We start from the raw sequence: 27,433 nt of genomic DNA, 5'->3' as shown, positions 1-27,433 counted from the left end.
TGGGAACGATAAAACCCTGAGTGGCAAAGGCCATTTTATACAGGTCCCAAAGGGAGGTGTGAGAGCTTCTGACATCAATAGATACATTTCGGCAGTGCAGTTGGCTCCAGCCTTTTCCAGTTTTTCACAAGCTAAAACTACACTCTGGTTTCAGGTCGGGCATGTACGGTTCCACTGCGGAATTAACTTTGGCTGCCATCACAAGCACACACATTTTAGGGGCACCTACTGAACTGTACGGGAAGTACACTATTGACAAAAGGCAGGGTATTTGTATGAAATAACGACCTACACCTCCCGCATAATACTCATAGTAGGAAACCCTGATTTGACCCTTTGGATGTCTGACAAGATACCTAACGTAGGCAGACTGACCCAACATATATTTGGGTATGTTGTACAAGGGCAGACAGCCAAAGAGAGGCCAATGTGCCAATGGCTTTCCTTTGAGACTGCACGACCTTTAGAGAACTATGCAACTACTGCATTGGGTGCCTGCGCCTATAGGCAGGAGGAAGCAGAGAATCAAATAAGCGGTAGAACGTCTTCCAAGGAGAGACAGGGTGAGATATTTATCAAGACTTTATAGAACCTTAGAATGCACTGAACCCCCAATGCACTCACATACTTGGAAAAAATGGGCAGATGTTATTGACTTGCAAATTCAATAGAGCTCCTCGATATTAATTTGGAGAAGAGCAGCAAAACCCTATATTTGTGTCAAGTTAAAAAAAAATTGCTTACAGAATAATGCTTCAGTGATATTTAACACTGGTCCGATTGATGGCACTCTATGGGATCTCAGAACTCTGCTAGATAGGGTGTGACAAAACTGGTTCGTATATTCAGATCTGATGGACATGTGGCCGCTTCCAGGGATTTTGAACACAAACTGTACAGAAAATGAAGGACCTCACCAGTGTGTAGCTACAGTTAGAACCCTCAGCGGTTTTGTCGGGAGAGGTGGGTAATGAAGGCTTCTACCTGCTGTCGAACCTGACTGGCAAGCTCACATTTCAGATTTTGCTTTCACCTAGACTGACTGGCTCAGAAAAAAAAAGCTCCTGATCTCACAATTTTGAGTTTGTGGTGGTCTAAGACCTGGAATCTCTATGCCATGGGAAAGTAGGCAAAAGGAACAATTGATGGATGGAATGCTGAAAAATTCAAACATTCACCCCCAGTCACAAGGCCCTGGGTTTAATCCATCGTTCTTTTGCTCACCACGCCACCCCAGTTTGGACCTAGCCATATGCAAATCCGTCTTGAGCCTGTTCCTCATTGGAACAGTGCTGTCTGAACTGCCAAGCCAGGTTTTCCCTAGACCGGAAACAAGCATCCTGTGACCAGTTTCGGGGCATCACCACATATCAGCCAGGATAGCCTGAATCTGGTGGCATTGCGAGCACAGGACCCATATCTGGGCATACCCTTCCCACTTAAAGCAACAAATGGAAAAAGAACAATTGATGAACAGAATGCTGCACAATGATGGATTTAGGCCCAGATCGCTGTACTGGGGTGAATGTTTGACATTGTTCAACATTCTGGTCATCAGTTATTTTTTCATTTGTCACCCCGAGTGGGACGGGTATGCCCAAACGTGGGTCCAGTGTTCTCCATGCCACTGGAGACAAGCTACTGTGACTGATGGGGGTGAAACCCCGAAACCAGTCCTAGGATGCTTGTTTCTAGTCCAGAAAGGACCTGGCCTGGCAGTTTGGGCTGGACTGTTCCCATGGGGAGCAGGGTCTGGACTGATTTGCATATGGCTGGGTTTAAACTGGATTGGCAATGGGAGCACCAAAACGATGGATTTTGGCCCAGATTTCTTTACTGGGGTGAATGTTTGACATTGTTCAACATTCCGTCCATCAATTGTTCTTTTTGCGTTGGAAAGTTGATGGCAAAACGGAGAAATAATCTAGAACGATTTGAAAGAATTTGGATCCCCTTTCTTTTGTATCACAAGAGATGGGCTCCAGGGGCGCAACCGTTTCCCTTCCATCACCAATTCCAACAGCTAGAATTGATGCAGGCTCCAGTCAGATGCAGGACTAATAGTTTGCGGAGGGTAGAAGGAAGAGGAATTACAGATTTTTCAATGATGTGCTTTGTTACGTATTTCTCTTTGACCGTGTACGAACATTACTGTTGTGATATTAATTGCTGCTTATTTTAATTTCTTTGCCATTCTTATATGGCGGTGATATAGTTTGCAAATCCTACCTGATGTCATTAAAACTTAAAATAGAATGTTAAGAAAAATTTATTTTTTAACCTTAATGATAGTTTGCAATCATTGTGCTTCTGTGCAGTTTAGATTGGAAGTTTTTAGTTGCATCACTACATTACCTCAGGTGCAAAGTATCTATAAAGCATGGTGTGTGAGCTAAAGTGTCAGCAAAGGTTGCCTCCATAAGGTTCATTTCTCGATAATCTATCAAATTCCAATGTATTCACTTCCATTGTAATGCCATAATCGGTAATGGGCTTCAGTACACAATGTGTTTTCCTGTTTCCCTTTAATTGTTCTATGCATGGAGCTCATTTGAAAAGTAAAGTTTGTAATATTTATCCATAAAAGAACATTTTTAAAATTGTGCAGTTTTATTTTCTTGTTGGTTATTGGAGCATGTTGGAGGCTTGCCACATTTTCGGAAATTAAATTGGACAGAACTAACAATTTGTGTGACAGCTTAGGTGGGAGTACGTTTCCACAGGCTCTGTGTTTCTGCGGAACGGATATAGGGGATGGCAAGCAGCCTTTCTAATAACGTGTAGGAAGACTTATCTCATATGAACTGTTTGTTTTTCATTACTGGTGTTCCACATCTGGAAATTTATTTCTTCGTGCTCCACTTATTAATGACACTTTTTTTTTAACCATGCTTGTTTCTGTGTCTTCTTTAGGGTTCTTGAAAGATCTGTGTGAGATTTTACTGTACTTACTTCTACCTCCTGGAGACTTCCAGAACAGGATCATGCGATACTTCGTTAGGGTAAGTTCAGATCTCTCATTCAAGGGTCTCATTCTGTCAAAAAATGTGAACTTTGTTTTCAGTTTATCGTCTAGCATGTGCCTTTGATGTTTAAGTTCACTCAAACGTTAAATGTTTCAATGTTCGTGAATTGCTATTTGTCTTCTCTGTATGTCAGTTTCTAACAATACATCCGCTTTTCACTTTGCCAGCCTATAGTTCTTAAATGTTGTTTACTTGTTTTTTGTTGGTTTCTCACCTGCTAGTCGTGCTGCTTTTTTAATTTTTTTACTGAAAGTTTTTTTTTTAACCAAATTTGTCTTCCATTTCTCAAGATTTAACAAGTTTAGCAGAAATGAGCACATTTAATGCATAGATATGGTTATTCTTTGGAACCTTTCAGTGAGATTAAACTAATGATGTGATCTTAATTTGCTCAAAGTAGGCATTGAGTGCCGCCATCCATTATCAGACTGTCACTTCCTCTGTGTTTGTTTAAGGTGGATGGAAAAGAAATGCAGGGAATAGATATGACATATGTTGATGCCATTACGAGGGATTCCTTCAGTGGGCTGTAGACTATTGGACTAGAAGGCTATTGGCCAATCTTTAACTTATTTCCAAATTAGACTTCCCAGAAGAAATGAAGGGAAAATATGTAATAGAAAAGAGAACACTGAGTTGAAACTATACACAAATTGTTGGTAGTTGAGTTTTAACCCCTTCCCCGCTCATGACGGAACCGTTCCGTCATGAGCCACGGTTGCCGTGTGCTCATGACGGAACGGTTCCGTCATGACACGCCCGTTGGCGGCCGCTCCGCCTACGCGGCGCTGTTTCCCCGCCTGTGCGGGGGGACAACGCAAATGGGCGGAGTCATGACGGAACCGTTCCGTCATGAGCACAGCTCAACTGTGGCTCATGACGGAGCGGCTCCGTCATGAGCACAGGCCCACCGCGCTGCCCCCCTGCCCCCCCCAGCGCTGCAGCGGAATGTCCGCAGCAGCGAAGGGGTTAAAGCCATTTCCCTAATGGATTTGGCCGGTTTAAATCTACAACTGGCATTGATTGGTGCTGTGTACTGTTACATACCCGTTTCACAATATATCAGTATATTTGACTCTCACAACGTGGTATTGGTTAGTATTTAGGCACCTGGATAAGTCGCGGCATGACTACAGTTAAGTCAGATCTATGGTGTGACCATGCCAAATATTACTGAACAGATCTAAAAATTGAACAGGCTGCAACTTTCCTTGGCTGTCAGATGGGCCTTCATGAAAATGATCATCCTACCTAAACTGTCAGCCGGCGACGCCGGAAAGGGAGGTAGAGAGGAATGAACAACTAGGACAGCGACAGTAGGCACCATTTCATACGACAAATAACAACTTCATCTTGCAAGAACCCAATAGAATCTAGAGATCAGAATGCACTGACTCAAGCGCAACTCGGTGGGGGGGAGAGGGTTTGTTTTGATGAAAGGGGTGTTAAACCATGCATATCAGAGAGCAATAATATGTTGTAACATGCAATGACAATAACAGGATTAATGTATGTGAGTACTGTTACTATCTCGAATATTGTATAAAATATGGTGGGGAAAAAAAAAATCCTACCGAAACTGTTGTACTTGTTTCACAACATTATTGGAGTGCCTGCGATCCAACTTGATTACACTTGCATGGGTGGGTAAGCAGCCAAGGCTAAAATGAGACACTAACACTCCTTTACAAATAGAGTGGCTTAGTGGCACCAGATTTTGATCTCTACTTTAACTGTGCACAGGCTCCATTTGCATATTACTAGCTGCAACCCGTCCTCCTATAGCCCTCCTTTCATTTGAAAGAGATATAAGCGATCCGCTACACCTAAGGGCACTTATTGGTCAAATCCTCTTCTGTTACAATGTTGAAATTCATTCAGTTTCCTGCATTCAAATTGTTTGAGGCAAACTTTTGTTCTTTATGCTCCAGAGGAGTCACTTGATCAGCACTCACTGAATCATCTCACCACAGAATTGGCGGTAGCTTGTAGGCTGCATAACGGGGAATAGGCAAAAATTGGCAATATTTTTTTATGCAGTACACTTCATTGAATATTCACACATAGTGAATAGGTCTGATCATTCCATGTCGCATAAGTTATTCTATCTCGGTCTTAGGGAACTTTGTAAAGCATTATGCCACTCCTTTCCCCAGGAACGGGTAGCAAGAAAATCACTCCCCCTTGTAAACTTATTATCACATCAGGGTAAAACCTATCTGGTCAGTTGGGACAAAAAAGGAATACTGGGTTTATACATTGGAGCCTTAACAGAAAATATTTATATTGGGGAGAAAATCAAATAGAGATGGTACCTTTGACATGTGACCAAATACTGATTTGTAGGAATTTATAGACCCCATCATGTAGAAGTTAATGTATATGTATAAATAATTGTATACAAGTGGGAATGTACCTTAGAATCCCAATAAAGGGTAACACATAAATGGTATTTTGTTTCACTTAAGTCAGAGGTATGCTTGGCCATGGTTTTACACCCAATGATATATTGCCTTCACTGAGGTCATTCAAAGGCTTGAAAATGATCGATGTAGATTCTTGGATAGGTTGCTGTTGGAGCTGCCATAATTGCTGCGGCTTTCCCCCAACCTTTTTCATTCCAACCTACTGTTGCTGACTTAAATTTTTCTGGCTTTAGGACTCTGCACACTTTACCACTGATAATCCGTGCTAAAGTGATTCTGCTGTCTCCTTTAAACAGGGCAGAATTGACCGAATTGGTTCATTTAATTTACTTGTAAGTCCCCTGTACAGTGGTATACTAAATACCCAGGGCCTGTAAATTAAATGCTACTAGTGGGCCTGCAACACTGATTCTGTCACCTTCTTTTTTTTTTTTTTTTTTTTTTGAAAAACCTTTATTGCACATAAAAACTCAATACAAACATGGGCCTACAACCACCAGGGCCAGCCGCTAATATATACATGTTCAACAACATCAAGGAAGCAATGGGCCCCCTGGGGCTCAGCCGAATTGACAAAGTACTGAGTGCACATCAGAAGTTATCCGGATACATACATTTTAGAAATACAAACAAAAAAGGAAAAATAAAATAACACCAAAAGACAAGGCGGAAACCATAGAAAAAGAGGCGTCTAACCACGGCTGGGGGACCACACAGTACCAACTCCACCCTCGGGTGGTCAATGAGGATGATCAAGGGGGAGGTGGGGGCGACGGGAGAGCCACAACCATCTACAGGTGAAATGCAATAGTCCGGGAACCTCAGGATCAGGGGGACAAGGCAGCATCAGATGAGTCCACGAGGGGGGGTGTGCAGATGTTCCCACGGTACGCGTTCCACTGGCCCCAAATTCTACCCCATGCCCCCGGCTTACCCCGGGCCACATACACAGTCTTCTCTCTGCACATGCACCAGTCCATGTTCTCCTTCCATACTGACACGGTGGGAGGCCGCCGGGAACCCCAAAGCTGTGCGATGTCCCTCTTGGCAACCATGTTCCCAAGGGCCGCCCACCGAGTCTGAGCCGCATTATAATCGTTAGGCTCCCACACGTTCAGCACACATCGGCGAACCTCAGGCAACAGGGCGACCCCAGTGACACATTCCATGACAGCATGCACCCGGCGCCAATACTCCGCAACCTTACGGCACTCCCAGAGAACATGGAGAAAAGTGGCGCTGAGCCCACAGCTGCGCCTACAGAGCCCGTCTTCAGAGAAACCCATCAGAACTAAACGAGGGCCCGTCACGTAGACACGGTGGAGAATTTTAAGCTGGACAAGACGGAGACGCGCGGGTATGGCCACCTCCTTAGGGGAGGACAGCGCAGACTGCCAGTCCTCGTCATCCAGTTCCACCCCATCCCCGATCCACGCCTCCCGCAGACGCACGAGGAGATCCGCCCGAATGTTTATTAGTTTTTTATAGATAAGGGAAATAGTACTGTCGGGCAAGTGACCGTCGAGTATGCGGTCCTCGAGTGGCGAAGACACAGGGACTGCAGTCCCCGCCCCGATGGCCGAGAGCAAAGCGTGGCGAACCTGAACGTACCGAAAGAACTCCCTCTCACTCAATTCGTACTCACTCTGCAGCGCAGCGAAGAATTTAACCGCACCCTTCACCCAAAGGTCACCTACTCTGCTGATGCCAATCGTGTCCCAACGCTCGAATCCCTTCGTCATCCAGAGGCTTCCCAATCTTTCAGACGCAAACAAGGGGGTCGCGCCCGTCAAGCGATCATTCCAGCCCATGGCTGCATTCGCAGCCTTCCACAAGCGTACTGCAATCTTAGTGGGACCGGTTAAGGTCCTCCCAGCCGATCGAGAGTAAAGCGGTCTGTTAAAGTTGCCACCAGGCAACAAAAATCTATCCATTTCGAAAGCCGGATTCGGACCAGGTGAGTACGTTGCATGGTTAATAGCAGATAGCTGGGAAGCCCAATAGTACCTCCTGATGTCCGGGAGCGCGATGCCCCCGTCGTACCAGGGGAGAGTCAGTTTTGCAAGAGCAATGCGTGCACGACCGCCCCAAACAAGTCTCCTTTGTAAGCTCTCTACTTCCCGGAAGTAGGCCGCCGGAATAATATCAAAGGAGTTCTGAAGTGCGTAAAGAAATCGGGGAAGAGACATCATTTTAAAAAGTGCCGCACGACCGAGGGGAGACAAGGGAAGCTTACGCCAACGGGCCACGTCTAACCTCAATCTCCGAAGTGGAGAGAGGAGATTATGCTCGTAGCGGACAGCAGGATCCAATGAGACGTACACCCCCAGGTACGTAAAGCCGGAGCTGGACGCCTTAATGGGAAAACGAGAAGGCAAGAGAGGAAAGCCACCGGATATAGCATAGACACAAGATTTGGACCAGTTAATGATCAAACCAGAGTTCTTGCCGAAGGAAGTGAGGATGTCAAAGAGCACATTGAGTGACTTACGTGGTGAGGTGAGGTACAGGAGAATGTCGTCCGCGTACAACGAAACCCGATCCTCGAAGCCAGGGGCCCACTGGATCCCTCTTATCGACGGTTCCCAACGGAGCCAAGCAGCGAGCGGTTCCAAAGCTAACGCGAAGAGCAGGGGAGACAACGGACACCCCTGCCTAGTGCCCCTCCCAAGAACGAAGGGCCGGGAAACCCTCCCGTTAACGACCACCTGTGCCAGCGGGGCAGCGTATAAGAGTTTAACCCAATTTATAAATCCCGCCCCGAAGCCAAACTTTGCCAGGGCGGCCCAAAGATACGGCCATTCTATCGTATCAAAGGCCATCGTGGCGTCCAAGGAAACCAAGATGGCCGGCTCTGAAAGATATTCCGCCCTTGCAAGTACGCCATGTAGGCGCCGCAAGTTAAGGGCCGTATTCCGGTGCGGGATAAAACCGGATTGGTCCGGATGCACCAGATCGCAAATAACAGTAAGCAGGCGGTTCGCAAGAACCTTGGCAAGGATTTTCGGCTCTGCGTTCAGCAGAGAAATAGGCCTATACGAGGCGCAACGGTCCCGAGGCTTACCGTCCTTGGGAATCACGACTATAGTGGCCAGGCGTTGGTCATCAGGGAGAGAGCCGAGTTCAAGCGACTCCGAGAACATACGACGGAGAAATGGCGCAAGTTTATCCGGTTGCAGTTTATAGAGTTCAATCGGGAGTCCGTTGGGGCCCATAGCCTTGCCTGAGCGAAGGGAACGAATCGCGGTTGCAATCTCGTCAACCGAAAGTGGGGCATCCATCTGCTCACGCTCCTCCACCGACAAGCAGGGCAAAGCAATATCCTTCAACAAGTGACGAGAGTCAGCCTCATCTCTAGTAGACACCGGGGAGTACACAGCACAGAAGTAGTCCGCAAAACACTCCACAATCTCACCAGGGTCAGTCACACTCACTCCCTCCGACGTCTGAAGCACGGGGACCACTCGATTCACTCTCTCCTTCTTATCAAGCCAAGCAATCAATTTACCCGCCTTATCCCCAGCATCATACAGTCTACCCTGCTGTTCCCTATACATTGTCCGAGCAGCATCCGTAACAAGGGACTTATATTCGAACTGCTTCAGGTTGAGGGCATGGAGCCCGTCCTGAGTGACACCCGTCTCCAAGGCAGCCTCCAACCCCGATATCTCAGCCTCCAACGCAACCACCTCCCCGTTCTTAGCTTTCTTGGCCTCCACGATCAGGGATAGGGCGTGTCCTCGGAGGACCGTTTTGAAGGCCTCCCACAGGGACACTTAGGACAAGACGGACCCCTCATTCTCCAGAAAATACTGATCAAGCGACTTAATGAGACCCTTGCGAACCTTGGGGTCACGCAAGTACCAGGGGTTAATGGGGGCGATCCGCCCGGCGGATCGCATCCCGGTATCGAAGAGGAGCCACAATGGGGAATGATCGGAAATGCCCCGGGCCAGGTGCTTAACCTCCCGGACCCGGGTGGTCTGGGCCGCGGGCATTAGAAAATAATCTAGTCTGGTGAGACTCCCGTGGGCCCCGGAGTGGAATGTGTACTGACTCTGTGTCGGATGTATCAACCTCCAGCAGTCCACCAGACCGAAAGTGTCCAAGAACCCGCCGAGCCACGCCTGGGCGGCAGAGAGGGCCCTGGGAGGGTAACGATCTAACTCGCCAGAAATCACGGAATTAAAATCCCCACCCACAATCAGGAGACTATCAGGAAGTTCAAGTAACATACGACCCACATCAGAGAAAGTGGAGGTCTGGAGGCCCGGGGGAACATAGACCGAAACCAATGAAAGAGTTTGCCCCTCCCACCGCCCAGTCAAAGACGCATAGCGCCCTCTATCATCAAGAGTAACTTTGTCAATCTCAAGCGGGAGGGAAGAGCGCAGCAAGATGCCCAACCCTCTGGAGCCAGTGGTGAAGCCAGAGTGTGCGACCAGTCGGTAGCCCCCCCTGTTCATAGCATGACATACATTTCCCACCAAGTGCGTCTCTTGAAGAAATACCACATCAGGGGCCAATCGACGCAAATATTGCAACACAACCCCACGTTTGATACGGTCCCCCAATCCGTTGACGTTCCAAGACATCAGTTTCAACCCGTCCCCCCCCATCCCAACACAAGAAGCTGGAGTCCCCGGGCATGCAGCCAGACACCTGAAACTGAAAGAAAACAATAACACCGCCTTGAAAAGAAAAAACACACAACCCATCCACCACTGCCACCCTCCCACCCCCACACCATTACCACCCCCCACACCCTGCACCCCTGCGGACTATACAGCCCCCCCAACTTGCAGTGTGCCTGTCGCCCTAACAATCCCATGTTACAAAAAGACCCTAGAGGAGGAAAGGAACCCGTCCCCGCCTGCACCCAGACAAAACATTAATAGACAAAATATACAATTGAAGTAGAACCTGGCTGAGCACAGAAGGAAATGTCAAAGTGGAGGACCAAGAATTATTCCTGCAGAGGCCCACCGCCCTCGGCACCGCCAGTACGCCCAGTTCGGTCTCCCGGTTCCGGCAGGGAATCCAACCAGTCACTCACTGTGTCGGGGCGTTCAAAAAAGAGAGTCCGATCTTCATATTCCACACGAAGCCTGGCAGGGAAAAGCATAGAGTATTTGATGTCCAGATCTCGAAGACGGCGCTTCACCCCCTGAAAGCTCATTCTCTGTTTCTGAACGAGTTGGGTGAAGTCCGGGAAGAGGTTGACGGAGGAATTCTCATATTTAACTGGGCCGTGCACCCTCGAGGCCTGCAGGATCGCATCCCGGTCTCAGTAATGAAAAAGTTTTGCAATGATAGGCCTCGGGGGAGCGCCTGGTCGAGGCCTACCGCCCGGGACACGATGGGCACGCTCCACGGCGAAGAACTTGCTCAGGCCTGAAGGAGCAAGATGATTGAGGATGAGATCCTCGACCATAAGGTCCACCGGACGATTGTTGGAAGTCTCCGGTACACCTATGACACGGATATTATTGCGTCGTGCCCGACCTTCGAAATCCTCCAGCCGCCGGGACATCGCGTCGTTTGCAGACTTTAGATCGCCAAGAGTTGCCTGGAGGTCTGATACATCCGTGACAAGAGTGGATGTCCTCAAGTCCAGCGATTGAACCCTCTCGTTAGTCTTAGAGAGATCCGCCCGGATTAACGTAACATCAATGGCAACCGTGTCAATTTTACGGGCCAGAGCCTCGTACTGCTGGGCGATGGTCTCCCTTATGCCGTTGATGGCGCCCATAACGTCCTGCAGCGACAATTCCGTGGGGACGGACGGACCCCCACCGGAGTCCTCCATGACGGCACCCGCCGGCCCGGGGGTCCCTTTACCCTGGGTATAGCGATCCATGATGTTACTCTGGACTGGTCCTCCACGCAGGGATGTCTTGGTCTTCCGTTTCTCGGGATCCCCCTTGCCCCCCATGTTGGGCGATGCTCACCGGTGGGGTCCGCCCGGACCGATAGCAAAGGGGCACCAGCAGATCAGACACAGACTGTCCGAGAGCCCGCTCGGGAGAGTTTAGAAAAAGGCACAAATCAGTCCAGTACCAAGGCCGGAGGACGCCCCAGCCGTGCAAAGTAGCTCCTCGATCAGGACATGCAGAAGTGCAAAAGCGAAACTGAAAGTGGGTGCGCGGTCATTGGCAAGGCTCCGATGCCGTTGTTGTTCAACTACTCCCCGGCCCCACGGTTCACCAAAGCACCGGGCACAGCTTCCAGGTGGGCCTCCGAAATGCAAGACGCTGTATTTCAGGTCTCCCCGGTTCGATTTTCGTTCTGAGAAGAGTTATGGATTCAGCCAAGGTTCATCTTCCAGAATCCGTCCACAAATCCAGGATAATGTCAGGATAAGTTGCGAGGAGCGGCAAGGGTCCGTGGAGCCCTGTGCTCACGCGACCATCTTGGATGCGCGCGAAGCTCCTCTCTGTCACCTTCTTAAGCAGCCCTTTGAACATGTCTCAGGCCTGTAATTGCTGCTTGTGTATACAGTTTTAAACTACTGTTTTGACCTGGAAAAATAAACAGTTTGCAAGACCTAAACCTTCCTTTTAGTACATGAAAGGGTAGGCCCTGAACTGGCCAGAGGGCAGGGTGTGGTCTATTTAAAATCCTGAACATGTAGTGTAGAGTTTTACATGTCCTGGTATTGGAAAATTCCTTAATTTGTTTTTCACTTCTGCAGCCTACCTCTCCCATAGGTAACATTAGGTTACCTTAGTACATTCAGTAAGTGAAAACTTTGAAGCAGGTAGACAGCTCGAGTTTGGTATCTAAAGAATTGAAATTAAAAGCCCTCTTTAATGGTAAAGTTGGATTTTTAATCACAATTCTGAAAATGTCACTTTTAGAAGCTGGCATTTTCCTGTCCCCTAACCATTTGGTGCCAGCAGCCTGATCCTGGATCACATGACTAGGTGTAGCTGGCAGTCGGTCTTTGTGTATTACTCCGAGACAGTGAGGCAAAGGGTTTTGTCAGGGTGGGCCACTCTGAGTTGATCAGGGAGAGGAGCTGTCACCTACCACACTAGCACATTACAAAAGCTCTGCCTGAGCACTCTAACAAATGGTTTGACTCTGGTCTTTGTTGACCCTAGACAAGCTGGGTCCAGGGCATGGAGAAAGGTAATGCCCGACACCCCAGGGGGGTGGAAGCCTCTGGAAGCTTCACCTACTTCAAAGCAGGCAGCAGGTATAAATATTAGACCCAACTCTTCAGTACGCTCCTGGACCTGTGGATGCTTCAGAAGGACTGCTGTGCTGCTTTGCTGTCAGAAGGACTTCTACTCTACTGCCCTGCTACTCTCTTGCTCTGCTTGCTGAAAAAGAAGACTAGACCTACATCCTTCATCTTAGGCTAAAGTGACCCCAACGGTCAGAAATCTGACCTACTGTTCTGAGCTGTGGCAACATTACAAGCTCTAGAGGTGCCCTACAACTGCCCAGCTGACCTGTTGTCTGAACCAGTCTCAGCTCTGCTGGCCTCTGTTGAAGTAAGTTCCTGACACCCAATTTGTTCTCCACAGGTCCTGGACCCTTGGTATGCCTCAGTTGAGCTCCTCTGAAGTTTTTGAGATTCTCGCGCACAGGCCTGTTCACACCAAGATCTTGCTGCCCGCGCCGCCTGCCTATACGAATTTCCAATGAACCCGACTCACGTTATAGCAACTGCCAACGACACCCGGCAGTGCGGAATCGGCACTTAGCACTACAGCGTCGGCAGCTCGCGGGGACCACCAACGCGAAGCTCCAGCCACGACCGTCTGCGACACCTGGCAGGATCTTCGCGCTACATTGACGGCTATCAGCGACTCTCTCCCTGCTCATTGCAGCCCCTTCCACCATGAACGGAACTCTTTGCACTGTACTGTGAAGTTAACTCTTTCAGCTGGACTAACCTGGTCCCTATATCAGGCCTTGCACGACCGGATTGCCGCGAGTGGCACTTTGTGCTTTTTGGTGCTATTTTCACTTAACGCTTTAAAATTGCATATCTCCAGTTCTGCTGATTGAATTTTTGCCAAGCTTCCAGAGGTTTAAGCACAGGTTAATTTGGCTTTGCTTGTAATTTCATGCAAACCAGTTGTGGTTTCTGCTTGAGCGGAGTTTCACCCACCTCAACCAGTAAACACAGTTTCTTACATTGGTGTTTAGCGCTGAGGATATGGACTTGTTTTCGAAGTTCTTTTCCACTAGCCTGGTTCAGCGGTCAGTGAGCACAGTGTGCCCATTGCGTTGTGATTTCCAAACACTATGGGATTCGGTTCTGCAAGTGCTTCCTGTGATCCTGGAGGAGGCCTGGGCCATACTCTCCAAGGCAAGAACAGTTGATGGACAGAATGCAGAACAATGTCATTCATTCCCCCAGTACATAGATCTGGGCCTAAATCCACCGTTTTTTTGCTCACCATGCCATTCCAGTTTGAACCCAGCCATATGCAAATCAGTCTTGATCCTGTGCCTCATGGGAACAGTCCAGCCCGAACTGCCAAGCCTGGTCCTCCCTGGACTGGAAACAAGCATCCTAGGACCGGTTTTGGGGTTTCACCCCTCTTCAGCCAGGATAGCTTGATTCCAGTGGCATGGAGAGCACAGGACCCATGTCTGGGCATACCCGTCCCACTCGGGGTGACAAATGCAAAAACAACGGTTGATGGACAGAATGCAGAACAATGTCATACATTCACCCCAGTACAGAGATCTGGGCCTAAATCCACTGTTTTTTTGCTCACCATGCCAGACGTGGGTCCCGGGCTCACTGTGCCACTGGAATCAAGCTATTCTGGCTGAAGAGGGGTGAAACCCCGAAACCGGTCCTAGGATGCTTGTTTCCGGTCCGGTCAAGACTGATTTGCAAATGACCTGGTCTAAACTGGGGTGGCATGGTGAGCAAAAGAACGATGGATTTAACCCAGATCTCTTGACTGGGGGTGAATGTTTTGATTTGTTCTGCATTCCTTCCATCAATTGTGTGTCTTTTGCCTTTTTGCCCCAAGTGCGCCGGGCATGCCGAGACGTGGGTCCTGGGCTCACTGTGCCACTGGAATCGAGCTATTCTGGCTGAAGAGGGGTGAAACCCCGAAACCGGTCCTAGGATGATTGTTTCCTGTCCAGGGAGGACCTGGCTTTGCAGTTGAGGCTGGACTGTTCCCATGAGGCACAGGGTCAAGACTGATTTGCATATGGCCAGGTCTAAACTGGGGTGGCATGGTGAGCAAAAGAATGATGGATTTAACCCAGATCTCTTGACTGGTGGTGAATGTTTTGATTTGTTCTGCATTCTGTCTATCAATTGTGTGTCTTATACTCTAAGGCAGTTGTTGACGGGAGAGATGCAGCAATGTTTTCTATCCAATGCGGACTTGACGTGACCGAGTCGCTATGTAGAGCGATTTCATAGTTGGTGACCAGGATGTGAACATATTTGTGGGGGGATGTCCAGGCTGCCCTCATGGATATGCCCTTTGATGGCTCACACCTATTTGGAGACAAGACAGATTCAGCGCTTGAGTGTTTCAATTACAGCAGAGCTATGGACATGTCCTTGTGCTTTTATATGGCCCCTTGTCAACCTCACTCTGCCTTCCACCCCTCTTGTGACCACGAAAGGAGTCTGCGGGCCTACCCATACCCTCCCAGGCCAGTAGGCTTTACAGCTTTTTTATGGCCAAGGGCATGGGTCCGGCAGTAAGGTCGGTCCAACCCCCACCTCTCATCAAGGACTCCCAGTGGGAAGCAGAATACACCATCACCACCCCCACTAGCGGTCAGTAACATTAGAAGGATGAGTACTACACATAGGCCAAACAGGCTACTCCCTCCCCTGTGTAATGCCCCCCAATCCATCCAACCCACTTGCAATCGGCTAACGGAGGACCATCTCTCCTAGCTCCAGCAGTCTCTCTTGGCCAAGGGAGCCATAGAGAAAGTGTCTGCATCAGAAGTAGGTTGTGGTTGCTATTCCTGCTACTTCCTGGTGCCAAAGAAGGATGGAGGACTTCTTCCTATCCTAGATCTGAACCTTCTCAATCTCTTCTTGAAGAAGCAGAAATTCAAAATGCTCATACTCAACCAAGTTTTGTCTGCCATGGATCAGGGAGACTGTAGGGCAGTGTTGGACTTACGGGAGGCTTATTTCCACATCACCGTCCTGCCTGCCCACAGACATTATCTGCGGTTCACCATGGACCACGCACAATTTCAGTACACTGTGCTCCCCTTCTGCCTTACTAGTGCCCCTTCAGTGTTCACCTAGGTGATGGCAGTGGTCGCAGCTCACCTACGGAGGTCAGGGATTTCAGTCTCTTCCCGCCCCCTGCCCCTCCTCTATGACTGCTTGTTGAAGGTGAGCTCACCTCAGACAATCTTCAGCCACCTTCAGACTTCTGTGAATCTCTTGCACTCGCTGATTCACTGTCAACATGCCAAAGTCACACCTGACTCCCTTTTAGACGCTCCCTTTCATTAGAGCTGATGGACTGTCCTGTGCATTAAGATCTTCAATGCATTGGCCCAGAAACAGCTCCCTGAGGGCATGCAGGCTCATTCTACCAGAGCTAAGGCTACGACCACTGCGTTAGAGCACGGCGTTCCTCTCCTGGATATCTGTCGGGCAGTGATGTGGGCAACCCTGCACACTTCCACAAAATACTACTGCCTGGACATTCAGGTCCATCGTGACGGGTGCGTCGCCAATTCGGTCCTGCAGGTCTTCTTGATTTAATCTGATTCGCAGACTCCTTTCTGAGGAAGTAGTGCTTGGATATCTATTCAAAGGTAATGAATCTATGGCTAGAAGTCTCTATTAGATGAAGAAGTTACTTACCTTCGGTAACACCTTATCTGCAGGTTCCATACTAACCCTCCCATCTTCCCTGCCCTGTGAACTGGTTCAGGTATAGAGACACCCTTCCTGTGGGCCTTTGTCTTTTCCACATCAGTGGTCAGTTCTCATTGTGGCTCCTCGCCCCTGGTGTGGAAAGTCGCATAAGCAACTGTGGCGCGATGCACAGCCGAACAAAGTCACCTACTGGCACCGGGAGATGTTCAAAGATAATGAATCTGGGGCTTGATAATCTCTATCAGGGAAGGCTTTACCAAATGTGAGTAACTTGTTCTTTAATGCATATAAGTCACACCTCGGGTAGGTCCTGGACAGACCAGACTGCCTGATGCGGTGTATTTAAAAGCTTGGACATGCACTTTCAAGATTTACAAGTCCTGGTAGTGAAAACTCCTAAATTAATTGTTCACTGCTAAAAGGCCTACCTCTCCAATAGGATAACATTAAATTACCTTATTACATTCAGTAAGTGATAATGTTCAATTGGGAGTAGGTAGGCAGACAGAGTTAGGTGTATACAGCATTGTAATTGGGGCTCTCGGTTTTCCGTTTAAACTGATTTTTACATATAAATACAGACGGAAAACAAGTTTTCCTTTATCTGTATTTATATATAAAAACGGGAAAATACTAGTACATTTTGCCGTGCTCCAGCAGACCTGCCTACAGTAACATCAAACGCTCTCCCACTATCTGATTGCCATGAAAAACCTGTGACCAATAAAATACATTTATATAACCTCGTCCCCTCTGCCCCCTACAGCCATCAAGGTCATGTTATTGTAGTTATTAATTGGCACAGTCCAGAAATAGCAGCTTCTGTGGGTCATGACTGCAGTGCACTGGCAGAGGTGCGCGCATGCCCCGTTACATCAATATCCGGAGTCGGCAGGTCAGGACTGCGGGGCATTGGAGAGCTGTATGCAGTACTGGAACTGTACGGGGGTGATGTATCAGTGTGAGGATTGAGGTGCCCCAGAAGATCTGTGTATTCCGGCCCGATACTGGGTCAGAGCTTGTCCTCGGGGGTCAGTGAGTGGTCCATTATGGAGCGAGTGTGGAATGCCTTCGCCCAAAGACCAGCCCCCCCATCCTTCCACACTTCTTACAATGACCCTCTTCGCAGTTCACTCGCCTCCCCCAGGGAGGAGGCCTTCTCCGGAGCACAGGTGAATAGTGAGAAAAGGGAGGGGCACCCAGACACCAACAATGGAAGGACAGGATAACACCCCCATACTTCGCATGAACTTCCTCCTCCCAAAACTGCGGCGCCTCTATTCCCTCCTGTGAACCCCGCCAACATCCGTGGCAACACCTTCCCGCACTCCAACACTTAACACCTAGCACGAGGGTTGAAAGGGGGAAACGAAGACTGTCGGCAGCTTTTTTTTTAAAATTGCGCTGTTTTTAAATTCTCACAGGAGAAAGAACACAAAAATGAAGGGGAGAGACCTAGCTTTGCACTCAAAGTAGGACTCCACCTAGGGCTGCCACCTTTCCAAGAGAAACATACCGGTCATTTATTGTTGTTTTAAGAGCCTGCAAAGGACGGGACGTGATACTAAATACGACTCTAAATAAAAACGTATGTATCCATTTGTAACAATCACTTGACTGCTTTTTTACTTTAATTATTAGTCATGGTTCATTAACACAGCTGTAGAACACATTTAAAATATTTCTATTTCCTGAAGTGTGTACAGATAAAGGATAAAAATACCGGCTTATAGTAATTTTACATATTTCTGTACAGGGCAGGACATCAAAATACTGATGGTGCTGGTAAAAAAAACTGTCAGGTGTCAGCCCGGGCTGAGACAGCTTCACTGCATACACACAACCACACCCGAGTACTTCACAGGTCTTTGAAAGACCATTTACTTGTTAATGAAGCATTGTTGTTCTTTCACCCCTTTAGTAATAAAAAGAAGCCGCACAGAGTGGCCAAGAGGCTGACGGTCGGACCCCAGACCTGCCTAATTGCAGCATATGCAGCCATTTCAAAACAAAAGTAGGTGCCCTCGGGGAAGGGGTGGGGGGCTGGAGTCAGTGGCGTATGCAATTTTGGGGGCGGCAAAAGCAGGAATCGAATGCCAGCACCCCGTGAGGCGGCAAAACCTATTGAATTAAACACGGTCTGGCACTGAGGGGGCACTTGTTGCCTCTGTTATATGAAGAGTGCGTTTGTTGGGCAGGTAGCAGTAGCCCAACAGGTTAGGGTGGAAAGGTCGCTGTGCCAGAGACAAGCAGGGAACGGTTCCTATTGTGCCATTGGAGGTTGCATAACTGAGGAGGAGAAGGGCAGCAGCTCGCCACAGGCCAAGGGCCGTCAGTGAGTGTGTGAGTAAAAGTATTAACACAATACCTGTCTGTGCCTCGGTCTGTGCCCTCCCCACTGTGGTTACGAACAGTAGCCTCACTCGCCTATTACAGGGCCGTCCACAGCTAACACCAGCATCTCAGAGAGATAGTTCAATCGGTTAAGGTACCTGCTCTAGCGTGTTGGGTCTAGCATTAGCGGGTCACTCACAGATAAGATTCAAAGCCACTTCAAAGTGCTCAATTACACAGCGGCGGTCTCTTCCTTTTTTCCCCGGACAATGTCAAAGACAGTTTCCACTTCTGCTGCCCCCACTCTTTCTTCCTCTTCTTCTCTATCTTTCTGTTGCACTCCTCCTAACTTGTTGTAAACCGTGATTGTTCTTTGCTTTACTTTCACTCATTTGTTCCTCTGTGAAATGGATCCAAACAAAGAAGAAACACTTTTGTTGCAAATGTCTTTGTCAGATATTTTTCTACTCCAAAATGCAGCCTCAGGAGGAGAGATTTGTTTTTTAAATAAAAACAATAAATACATAACTAAATAAAGCAAGACCGAGTAGTCGCAAAGTGGCCAGATTGGTTTTAGCTACACTCAAATACATTAGCGCCACCTTACAGAGTTTGCCAGTGAAGCGCTACTTTTCTTTTCATGTTAGATTTTCAAGCAAAAACGCTCATTGATTTCTGACTGAGTGTAAAAGCTTTAAGTTGAATTCACTATGAGTGTTTGCTTTTTTCCAGTATGTTGTTACTTTTTTCAGGCAGCATATTACTGTAGTCTAGTGCATAATTTGAATTGAATTTCTTCCAGGTGTTTATAGCGGGGCACAATTGGGTTGCAGCTGAAGGCAGTGTGAGTTTCTCTCAGTGGGGCAGTATGGTGTTCAGTGGGGGAGAGGATGTGGCACTCTGCAGATGACAGAAACTGCAAGGTTCGGAGACAAATGGCTTGTGATAGCACTTTGAAGCATATTTGGGATGTTCTGCAAATGGCAACGTTTTCAGATGAATGTATAGTGTTGACCAATAACAATTGAGCGCATGTGTGCATTGCCAATTTAAATAAATGTGGAAAAATACTAGCTGTAGCGTCATCGTTTGCTTGTGGCAAAAATAAATGTGGATAAATACAGAAAAAATGCCCCAAAAATAAATATGGATAAATACAGACGGAAATGGCAAAAAAATAAATACCATGAAACCGGGAGCCCTAATTGTAATGTAATTAATAACCCTCTTTAATGGTAAAGTACGAGTTTTTGTGACAAATCTGAAAATGTCACTTTCAGAAAAATGGCATTTTCTTGTCCTAACCATTTGGTGCTTGCAACTTAATCTTGGGTCACACGGCATGGGTTAGCTGGCAGTTGTTCATTGTGTATTGCTTTCAGACAGTGAGACAAAGGGAAGGTAAATGTTGGCAGAAAGGCCCACTCTGAGTTGATAAGAGGGAGGAGCTGTCACCTATCAGAGTTGCACAAAGGTTCTGCCTTAGCACTCTCACTGATGGTTTGATGCTGGTCCAGATGCTCCATGCAGCTTCCCAGCTGACCTGCTGGCTTGACCTGCAACTAAACCCTGTGCCCTCTTCTGGAGAAGTTTCCGAACCCCCAAGTGGTCCATTCATGCCCTGGACCCTTGTGTGGTCTCAGTTGAGTTCCCCTGAAGTTTTTGGGCTCCTCGCGAATGAGGCCGTTCGTGTTGGTGGGCGACAAGATCTTGACTCAAAGTTCTTGCAAACCTGACTCTTCATGCTAAAGAGACCGCCAATGGTGCCCGAAAGCACGAGATCGGGACTTCGTGCTACAGCATCGACCGCTCGCGGGAACTGCCAATGCAAAGCTCCAACGAAGTCCATCCGTGACGCCCAACAGGACCTTCAGCCTACTTCGATGGTCATAAGTGACTCTCAACAGGACCTTCACACTACTTTGATGGCCATCCACGACGCTATCCTTACTCATTGCGACCAGAAACTGTAGTCTTTACACTGGACTGTGAAAGGTAACCCTTTCAGCTGGGCGAACCAGGTCAATGTATCCTCAACTTGTGCCTCCCACAGGGTCTCACACTACCAAATAGCCACAAGTGGCTCTTTGTTCTTTTTGGAGCTGTATTTACTTAAATATTTAAAATTGCATATCTCCGGTTCTACTGATTGATTTTTTGTTGTTTTGGTACTGTATTTTTCTAAATTGGTGTGGGATTTTTCTTGTGTGTTATTTCACTATATTACTGTTTGACATACTGCATAAATACTTTACACATTGCCTTAAGTCTGGCTGCTTTTCTGAAATGCTACCAGAGGTTTAAGCGTGTGTTGCCTGTGACCTAACCCTATCAGGGAACTATAGTTGGTGCTTAAGAAGGGTTTCGCCCCCTCTACCAGTAACACAATTTCTTACAGATGCCACTAGCAAATGGTCATAAGTCCTAATGCAAGTAAGGAATAGGTGAAGCCATCCGTCATTGGTTACGGAATACATAATTTGGATACCGTGGGTCTCTCACACACCTCCTACACCAAATGATAGCTATGGTCCTGTTTAGGAAATCCGCCTTTTCTCCATAGTCACCACAGATGTCTCTCCTTTGCTGGACCATATATGTTTTCTGGCTTTAAGATTCTGTGCAGTTTACCCATGCTAACCAGTAGTCAAGTGCCTGTTCTCCCCCTTAAAAACAGTTGAACTGACATATTCCTAATTGGTATATGTTATTTACCTTTAAGTCCCTTGTATGTGGTACATGGTGTTCCCGGTGCCTGGAAGTGAAATGCCACTAGTGAACTGCAGTACTTATTGTGCCATCCGCTACAATAGTAGTGCAAACAAGGCTTCAGACCTACCATTGCAGCCTGACTGTAACAGTGTAAAACATGCATTGCGACCTGTCAAATTAAACTCCTTTTGGCATGTGAAAACCTTCCTATTAAATATTAACATTACCCTTATGTATGTAATGTAGCCCAGAGGGCAGGTTGCATATTTTTTAAAAGTAGGACATGTAGAAATCTAATGTTGACATGTTGTTAGAGTGACTAGCACCCAAAAGCTATTTTCACTGTGAAAGGCCTAGTCTAATGTAGAAAATCGGAGAATAGATTAAAATACTAATACAGTATCTTAGTATTGGGACCAGCTTGAAAAATTATTGAAAAACTATTTTTATTATTTATTAAGAATCCAAATTAATGATGAAATCGGAATATTAATAAATATGAATGGAAATTACTTTTTAGAAAGTAACCTTTTCACTGCGTGAAATTCCTGGAGGCAAATTTGCATTAGCTCTACAGCTTCTCCCAGCCAGGGATTAGCTGTCTAATAACTCCCAGGAGAAAATATTAGATTTTCCCAAATGGGCAGAGATGACTTCTTTCAACCCTTCCAAACTCTGCTGGATAGTGGCTATAGGAACGTTTTTCACACTACCATATAAAATCCTCCTTCCGCGTTAAATCCTGCTTGGCAGGTCCGCTTGGTTCACATGGAACATTTTGGTCTCACTTGAAAGGGAGAAAACAGAATGCCAGGACACGTCTTGGGTATCCATTGTCTAGTTGCTGAAGGACTCTGCTTTTGTCCTACCAGGCTTTTGTCTCTGGGTCTGTTGTGGGTACAGTATATGCTTCAAATTGGATTTTAGTGTTTGATTCGGGAGGAGACCTGAAGGATTGGACCTAATCCCTCTTGTACCCAGGAAAATTAAGTGGATTTAAAGGGTCAGTTGGCTGACCTCCTGTATGGCTACAGGGAGACACGCTGCAAGAGGCCTTTTCCTGGAAGTGCCCATCTGACCATTGGCAATGGGACCTGCACTGTTCTGCGCTGTTGGTCTCTGCCTGATTACATGCAAGTCTCTATGTGCCTCCCCTGTGGCACTGGGAAACTTTAGAAATGTACTTCTGTGGTGTATTGGGACTTAAAACGAAGTCAGCAGGTAAAGTCTTTGGCCAGGATAACATGGTTGGTGTATCTGACACACGCTGTATCTGTGTCGGCCTAAAATTGCGCTGAAGTCCCGGTCTACTGCAATCATTTCAATCATTAGTCCTTTATGCTTTTTGGCACTATTTCTACATATTCCCCTTATTCAATTCTTGATATTTTGGTGCAGTGTTGCTTACTAAATTTTACTGTTTTTTCTAATTTGGTTTGGGGTTTTTAATATTTTGCATTTTTATTCTAGTACTGCTTCAGTACTACATATATACTTTAAATATAGCCCTAATTTAAGACTGTTTTCTCTGTGCCATAGCTCAGGCTAATTTAGGTGGTTAAGCTCAAGTTAATTTAGTTACTTTGTGGGTCGCTCCAAAAGGGTTGTGATTTTCCCCTGAGGTGGGTAGTCACCCACCCCAAATATATTAATGTCTTACACTCTGGTAAAGACCTTCCTGTCCCTTATATGATATATTTGGTGCAACTGGGGATTTTATTCTTGATACCAGTTGAGTAAGATCAGCAGTTTCTGTAATGGATTAAAAACACAGATCACCATCTTATGACCCAGGTTTGCCAAGGTAAACGCAAAACACAGCTCTATGATTATCACCAGGTGCCCTGCTAATGCTGGGGGAATAGAGGAGACTGGTGTGGTTAACTTTACACAATGTATATTCTGATCCGTAGCCAAACTGATTTTTGCATGGTTCTTGAATTATCCAGCCCACTTGTAATTGACAGTTATGATGCCAGACATGGTATCTTTTTGGTGCCTTGGAAGCCTGTATTTCACCTAATGAGCAGCTATTCCTTTGGTCTTGCTCCCAAAAGGATGCCAGATATACTTGGCTAGGTTTCCTTTCTATTACACCTTGAAACAGGTGTACAGTAAATGTGATTATCTGATAGAGACATCTAGCCGCAGATTCCTTAACTTAGAATATTCCCAGGCGTCAGACTGGATCCGGAAAACCCTTTGCAGCAGCACCTCTGCGCACCAGAGATGGCGCTATACGACCCCGCCCTGACGTCGGTTACGGACGTGACGTCAGTGAGGTCATATAAGTCCCTCCCAGCATGCTGACGTCAGTTTTCCTTCTTTTCCGCGTGCAGCGCGGATCCGGAGTAAGCGGTTCCTCTGGCCTGTTTTCAGGCCCCTTTTGATGCTTTGCGTCCGCAACAGTGTGCGATGCCTTCGGGCTTTAAAACTTGTACCTCCTGTTTCCGGCAAATGTCCGCGATGGTCCCACACCTTATATATGTATGTGGTGTCTGGGCGAACACCACGACTCGACGGACTGCGACGCCTGCCAACACCTCAAACCGAAGTCCCGGCGGGAGCGCAGGATGAAGCTGCTTTCGGCTCATTTGTCCCGTTCGAAGTCATCTCGGCCCCCGGCCTCCTCCTCGGTGGCAGGTCCCTCTGGCAGTCGGTTCCATTTGTGGTGTCGGTCGCCCTCTGGTTCCCAGGTGCGTTGTTCGCCTCGCTCGGGTAAGTCCCGGCGCATGTCGCTGAGGTCCTCGACCTCACTTCCTTCGGTTGTCAGGGGCACTCGTTCCCGGAATCCTCCGGACATGCGCCCCCGGAAGTCGCCCCTTCTTTATCCGCCTTATCCTGGTGCGGGGGCGACTCGGGCCCAGATGGAAGCCTATGCCACGGCACTGCAGGCCTTCCCTGGATTGCCTCCTTTCCCTGGGGCGTCCTCGGAGCCTCTGCTACGGGTGGGGTCTCCCGCGGACATGCCGGCGGGTTCGCCCCCGGCTGTGCCCCTTACCTCTAGGGAGGATGGAGATGTGGCGTCGTCAGAGGCATAGCACGCCTGCCGTGCCGCATAGTACAGTGGGACTCCCTTTGGCGCTGCAGTGGTTGCCGGCTGCTCCCCGGCTCCAATTCCATTCCTTCCTTTGGAATTGGAGACTGTTGTGGTTGAGGCTGAGTCAGTGCTGGTCCGGCGTCGTGGGCTTGCCTCCCCTGCTCCGGCGCAGTCCCCTTCTTCTTCGGAAGCGGAGCTCGTCGTGGTTGAGGCAGAGTCGGCGTCGGACGGGGCCGAGTCGGCGCCGACCGAACTCGCTAAGGCACCGCCCCGACGCAGAATTATTGACTCCTCTCCGGAGGCTTCCGGAGGGAGTTCGGCGTCGTCTCAACGCCCGGCAACGCCGGATCTGTCCTTGCCTCTCCCACCCTTGGAGTTTATGGCCAAGGCGGACTCCCTGACTCCTCAGGAGCCCCATCAGTACCCTCATTCGTCAATGGGGCTTCCTTATTTTGGGCATAGGTCCTATCCTTAGTTCATTGGTCAACCTCCTTGGGGTGGGAGGCTTAGTTTACAGCCCTCACCCACAGATGAGTTGCTCTCCCCTCCTCGGAGGGCTACCGAGGCCGGTGCGGCGTTCATTAGGGTTGTCTCCTTGGCCGCTCGTGTTCTGAGTATGCATCCTCCTTCGGTCCCCCTGCCAGTTGACCCTCTGGTGGATGTCCTACAACACTGATCGGGGACTGTAGAGCCGCTTCTACCCTTCAAAACTTCTCTTTATGATGCCCTTTTGGGCACCTGGGCTCGGCCAGCTTCCGGTGATCCGGTGGCTTCTTCTATCTTGCACCGCCACCGTCCTGCTCCACATTATCCAGTTCGCTTATTTGTTCAGCCGGACGTTCAGGAGTTTGTTCTGCAGACTGCTTTTCCCTCCTTGCCTCAGCTGTTGCTTCCTCCTTTCTGGCAGTCCAGATGGCTGGAGTCGTGGGGCCGTAACCTTTTCGCCTCCACTAGCGCAGCTCTTCGATCACTGAATACGTTGTGTGTTTTGGCTCAGGCTACTTCTGCCCTTTGGGACTCTGCTGAGTCTCTTCTATCGGCCAATGCTGAGGGCGCTCGTGTTGACCTCCTTCCTCTTCTCCGTGATGGCCGTGATTTGGCGGAATTTACAATTCGCTCGGCCTTGGATACTGCGGATTCCTTAGGCCGTGCTATGGCAGGTTCGGTGGCCCTACGGCGTCATGCTTGGTTGCGGAATGGCGTCTTTCAGAAGAATATCCGGGAACGCCTTGTTGACCTACCCTTTGATAGGGTCCTTTTGTTTGATGCCCATGCCAATTCTGCTGTTCAGCGCCTTCTGGCGGGATTGTGTCCTCCCCATAGGTCTGTATTTCAACGGTTTCCATGTCACATGTTCTGGGGTAGTTGCCCCTTTATTTGGAGTCCACCAGTTGCACTATGCGGTTTTTAGGCTGGCGGTAAGCCTACTGTGGCGGTGTTCCACATCTTGTTTGTGTTCTGTCCTCTGATTGTGGTTTGCCCTAAGAGGGTTTCCCCCATGGTTCTTGGGAATGTGCCATACCCCAAGTGCAGTACCTGTATGCTATTGTATAGCTCTGCTATGCGTCACACGGGCATGGATGCCCCTTTGGGCTGCCTACGTGCAATGACGACCTGGTCTTACCATTACACAGTGTTCAGTGTTGTGCCTTTGGCGCTATCTCCTTTACGCCGTGGGTCTCGCCTTGCTTGAGCCTTGCATATGTGCCTCATTCTCCTCTTTTGGAGATTTTCAATGTATTTCAACACGCTTCAAAACTCGCTCCTGCCACGGGTGCACTAGGCGGGGTTCCTCCTACGGTACCCGTAGTTGTGTGGTCGTAGCTCGCCCCACCTTGCTCTCCACCTCTCTTTACTACTGCGAAGTCTGGTCCTTCATCTCCGTGTTTCAAGGAGCAAGTCAGTGCTTGTACTTGAACTTGCCCTCGTTCTCCACGGCGGTGTCTTTTCTAGCACCTTTTATGTGCACTTCGGTGTTTTTTCCTGCATCTTCGGCAATGAGGGTTCCTTGCGTTCCACTCCCTGGGATGGTCCACCCACTTCACGATGCTTCTTTCTTGGCCTATACTAAACACTCCCACTCTTCTGTAGGGGGTGGTTTTCCCCTCACAGTCGGAGGAAGTGGTCTGGAGATCTGAGGTTCTCCTCCACAGTTATGCGTGTTCCTATTCACAGCTCCTATTGGCACTTTTAGTGCCTCTGAGGCCACTCCCTTCGGATGTGTGTTTTTTACTGGGACAGGACAGATGGCCCAGAGAGAGTATTATGCTGCCATTAGGGAGGCTAAAGTCAGCTATTACACGGAACGGATTGCTATGTCCAAAAGTAATTCAAAGGCAATCTTCTCTATTGTGCAGAGTTTTTTTAATCCTGTAGCTAAGTGCACTGTCACCAGCTTCTGCAACCTGGTGCGAAAAGCTGTCTTGTTTTTTCATCGACAAGATTCAGGCAATTCAGGACAACTTTGGGTCCAGTTCACCAGCGCAGGACATGGTACCCGGCAAGGACTTTAAAGGGTCCAACCTTCGGGTGTTTCCCCTGGAGGGGTTTTCTCCCATTGGCTTTGTCGATTCTTCAATCCCTGAAGTCTGGTCCCCATGTTTCCATGTTTAGCAAGGTTGCTTGCATTAGTTGCCGTGGTGGTCAAAACTGAAGTGAATACCATCGTAAATATGTCATTTCTGACTGCCACAGTTCCACCTGAGTGGAAGCAGGCCAAACTTCTAACTCTACTAAAAAAGGCCTCCTAGACCCCAATCTGCCAGCAAGTTACCGACCCATATCTCTTCTTCCGGCTGTAGCAAAGGTGTGCGAAAAAGCAGTTTACAAGCAGTTGGCCACCTTTGTAGAGACATCCGGTGCCCTCCATCCCGCTCAATCAGGATTCAGGGCAACGTATAGTACGGAGACGGCCCTGATTTAAATGTCGGAGGCGATTAGAGAATGCTTGGACACTGGCGGTAGAGCGGCACTCATTTCGTTGGACCTCTCCGCCGCGTTCGATGCAGTGCCTCACCGCCAATTACTTACACGTCTCTCATCTATT

General features: G+C 48.3%; 1 protein-coding gene across 14 annotated transcripts in view; it reads left to right on the top strand.

Annotated features, from left to right (window-relative positions):
- SNX13 (sorting nexin 13) overlaps positions 1-27,433 on the top strand; it is a 558,687-nt gene that overhangs the window by 209,302 nt on the left and 321,952 nt on the right. For all 14 annotated transcript variants that reach the window (XM_085630906.1, XM_085630899.1, XM_085630907.1 and 11 more), the window contains one exon: positions 2,914-3,002. In XM_085630906.1, coding sequence (XP_085487032.1) covers positions 2,914-3,002 — 89 coding nt within the window. The remainder of the gene's footprint in view (positions 1-2,913; positions 3,003-27,433) is intronic.

The sequence above is a fragment of the Triturus cristatus genome, chromosome 10 (genome assembly GCF_964204655.1).
Source record: "Triturus cristatus chromosome 10, aTriCri1.1, whole genome shotgun sequence".
In the NCBI taxonomy this organism is placed as follows: Eukaryota; Metazoa; Chordata; class Amphibia; order Caudata; family Salamandridae; genus Triturus; species Triturus cristatus.
This window is presented reverse-complemented; position numbering and strand designations above follow the sequence as displayed.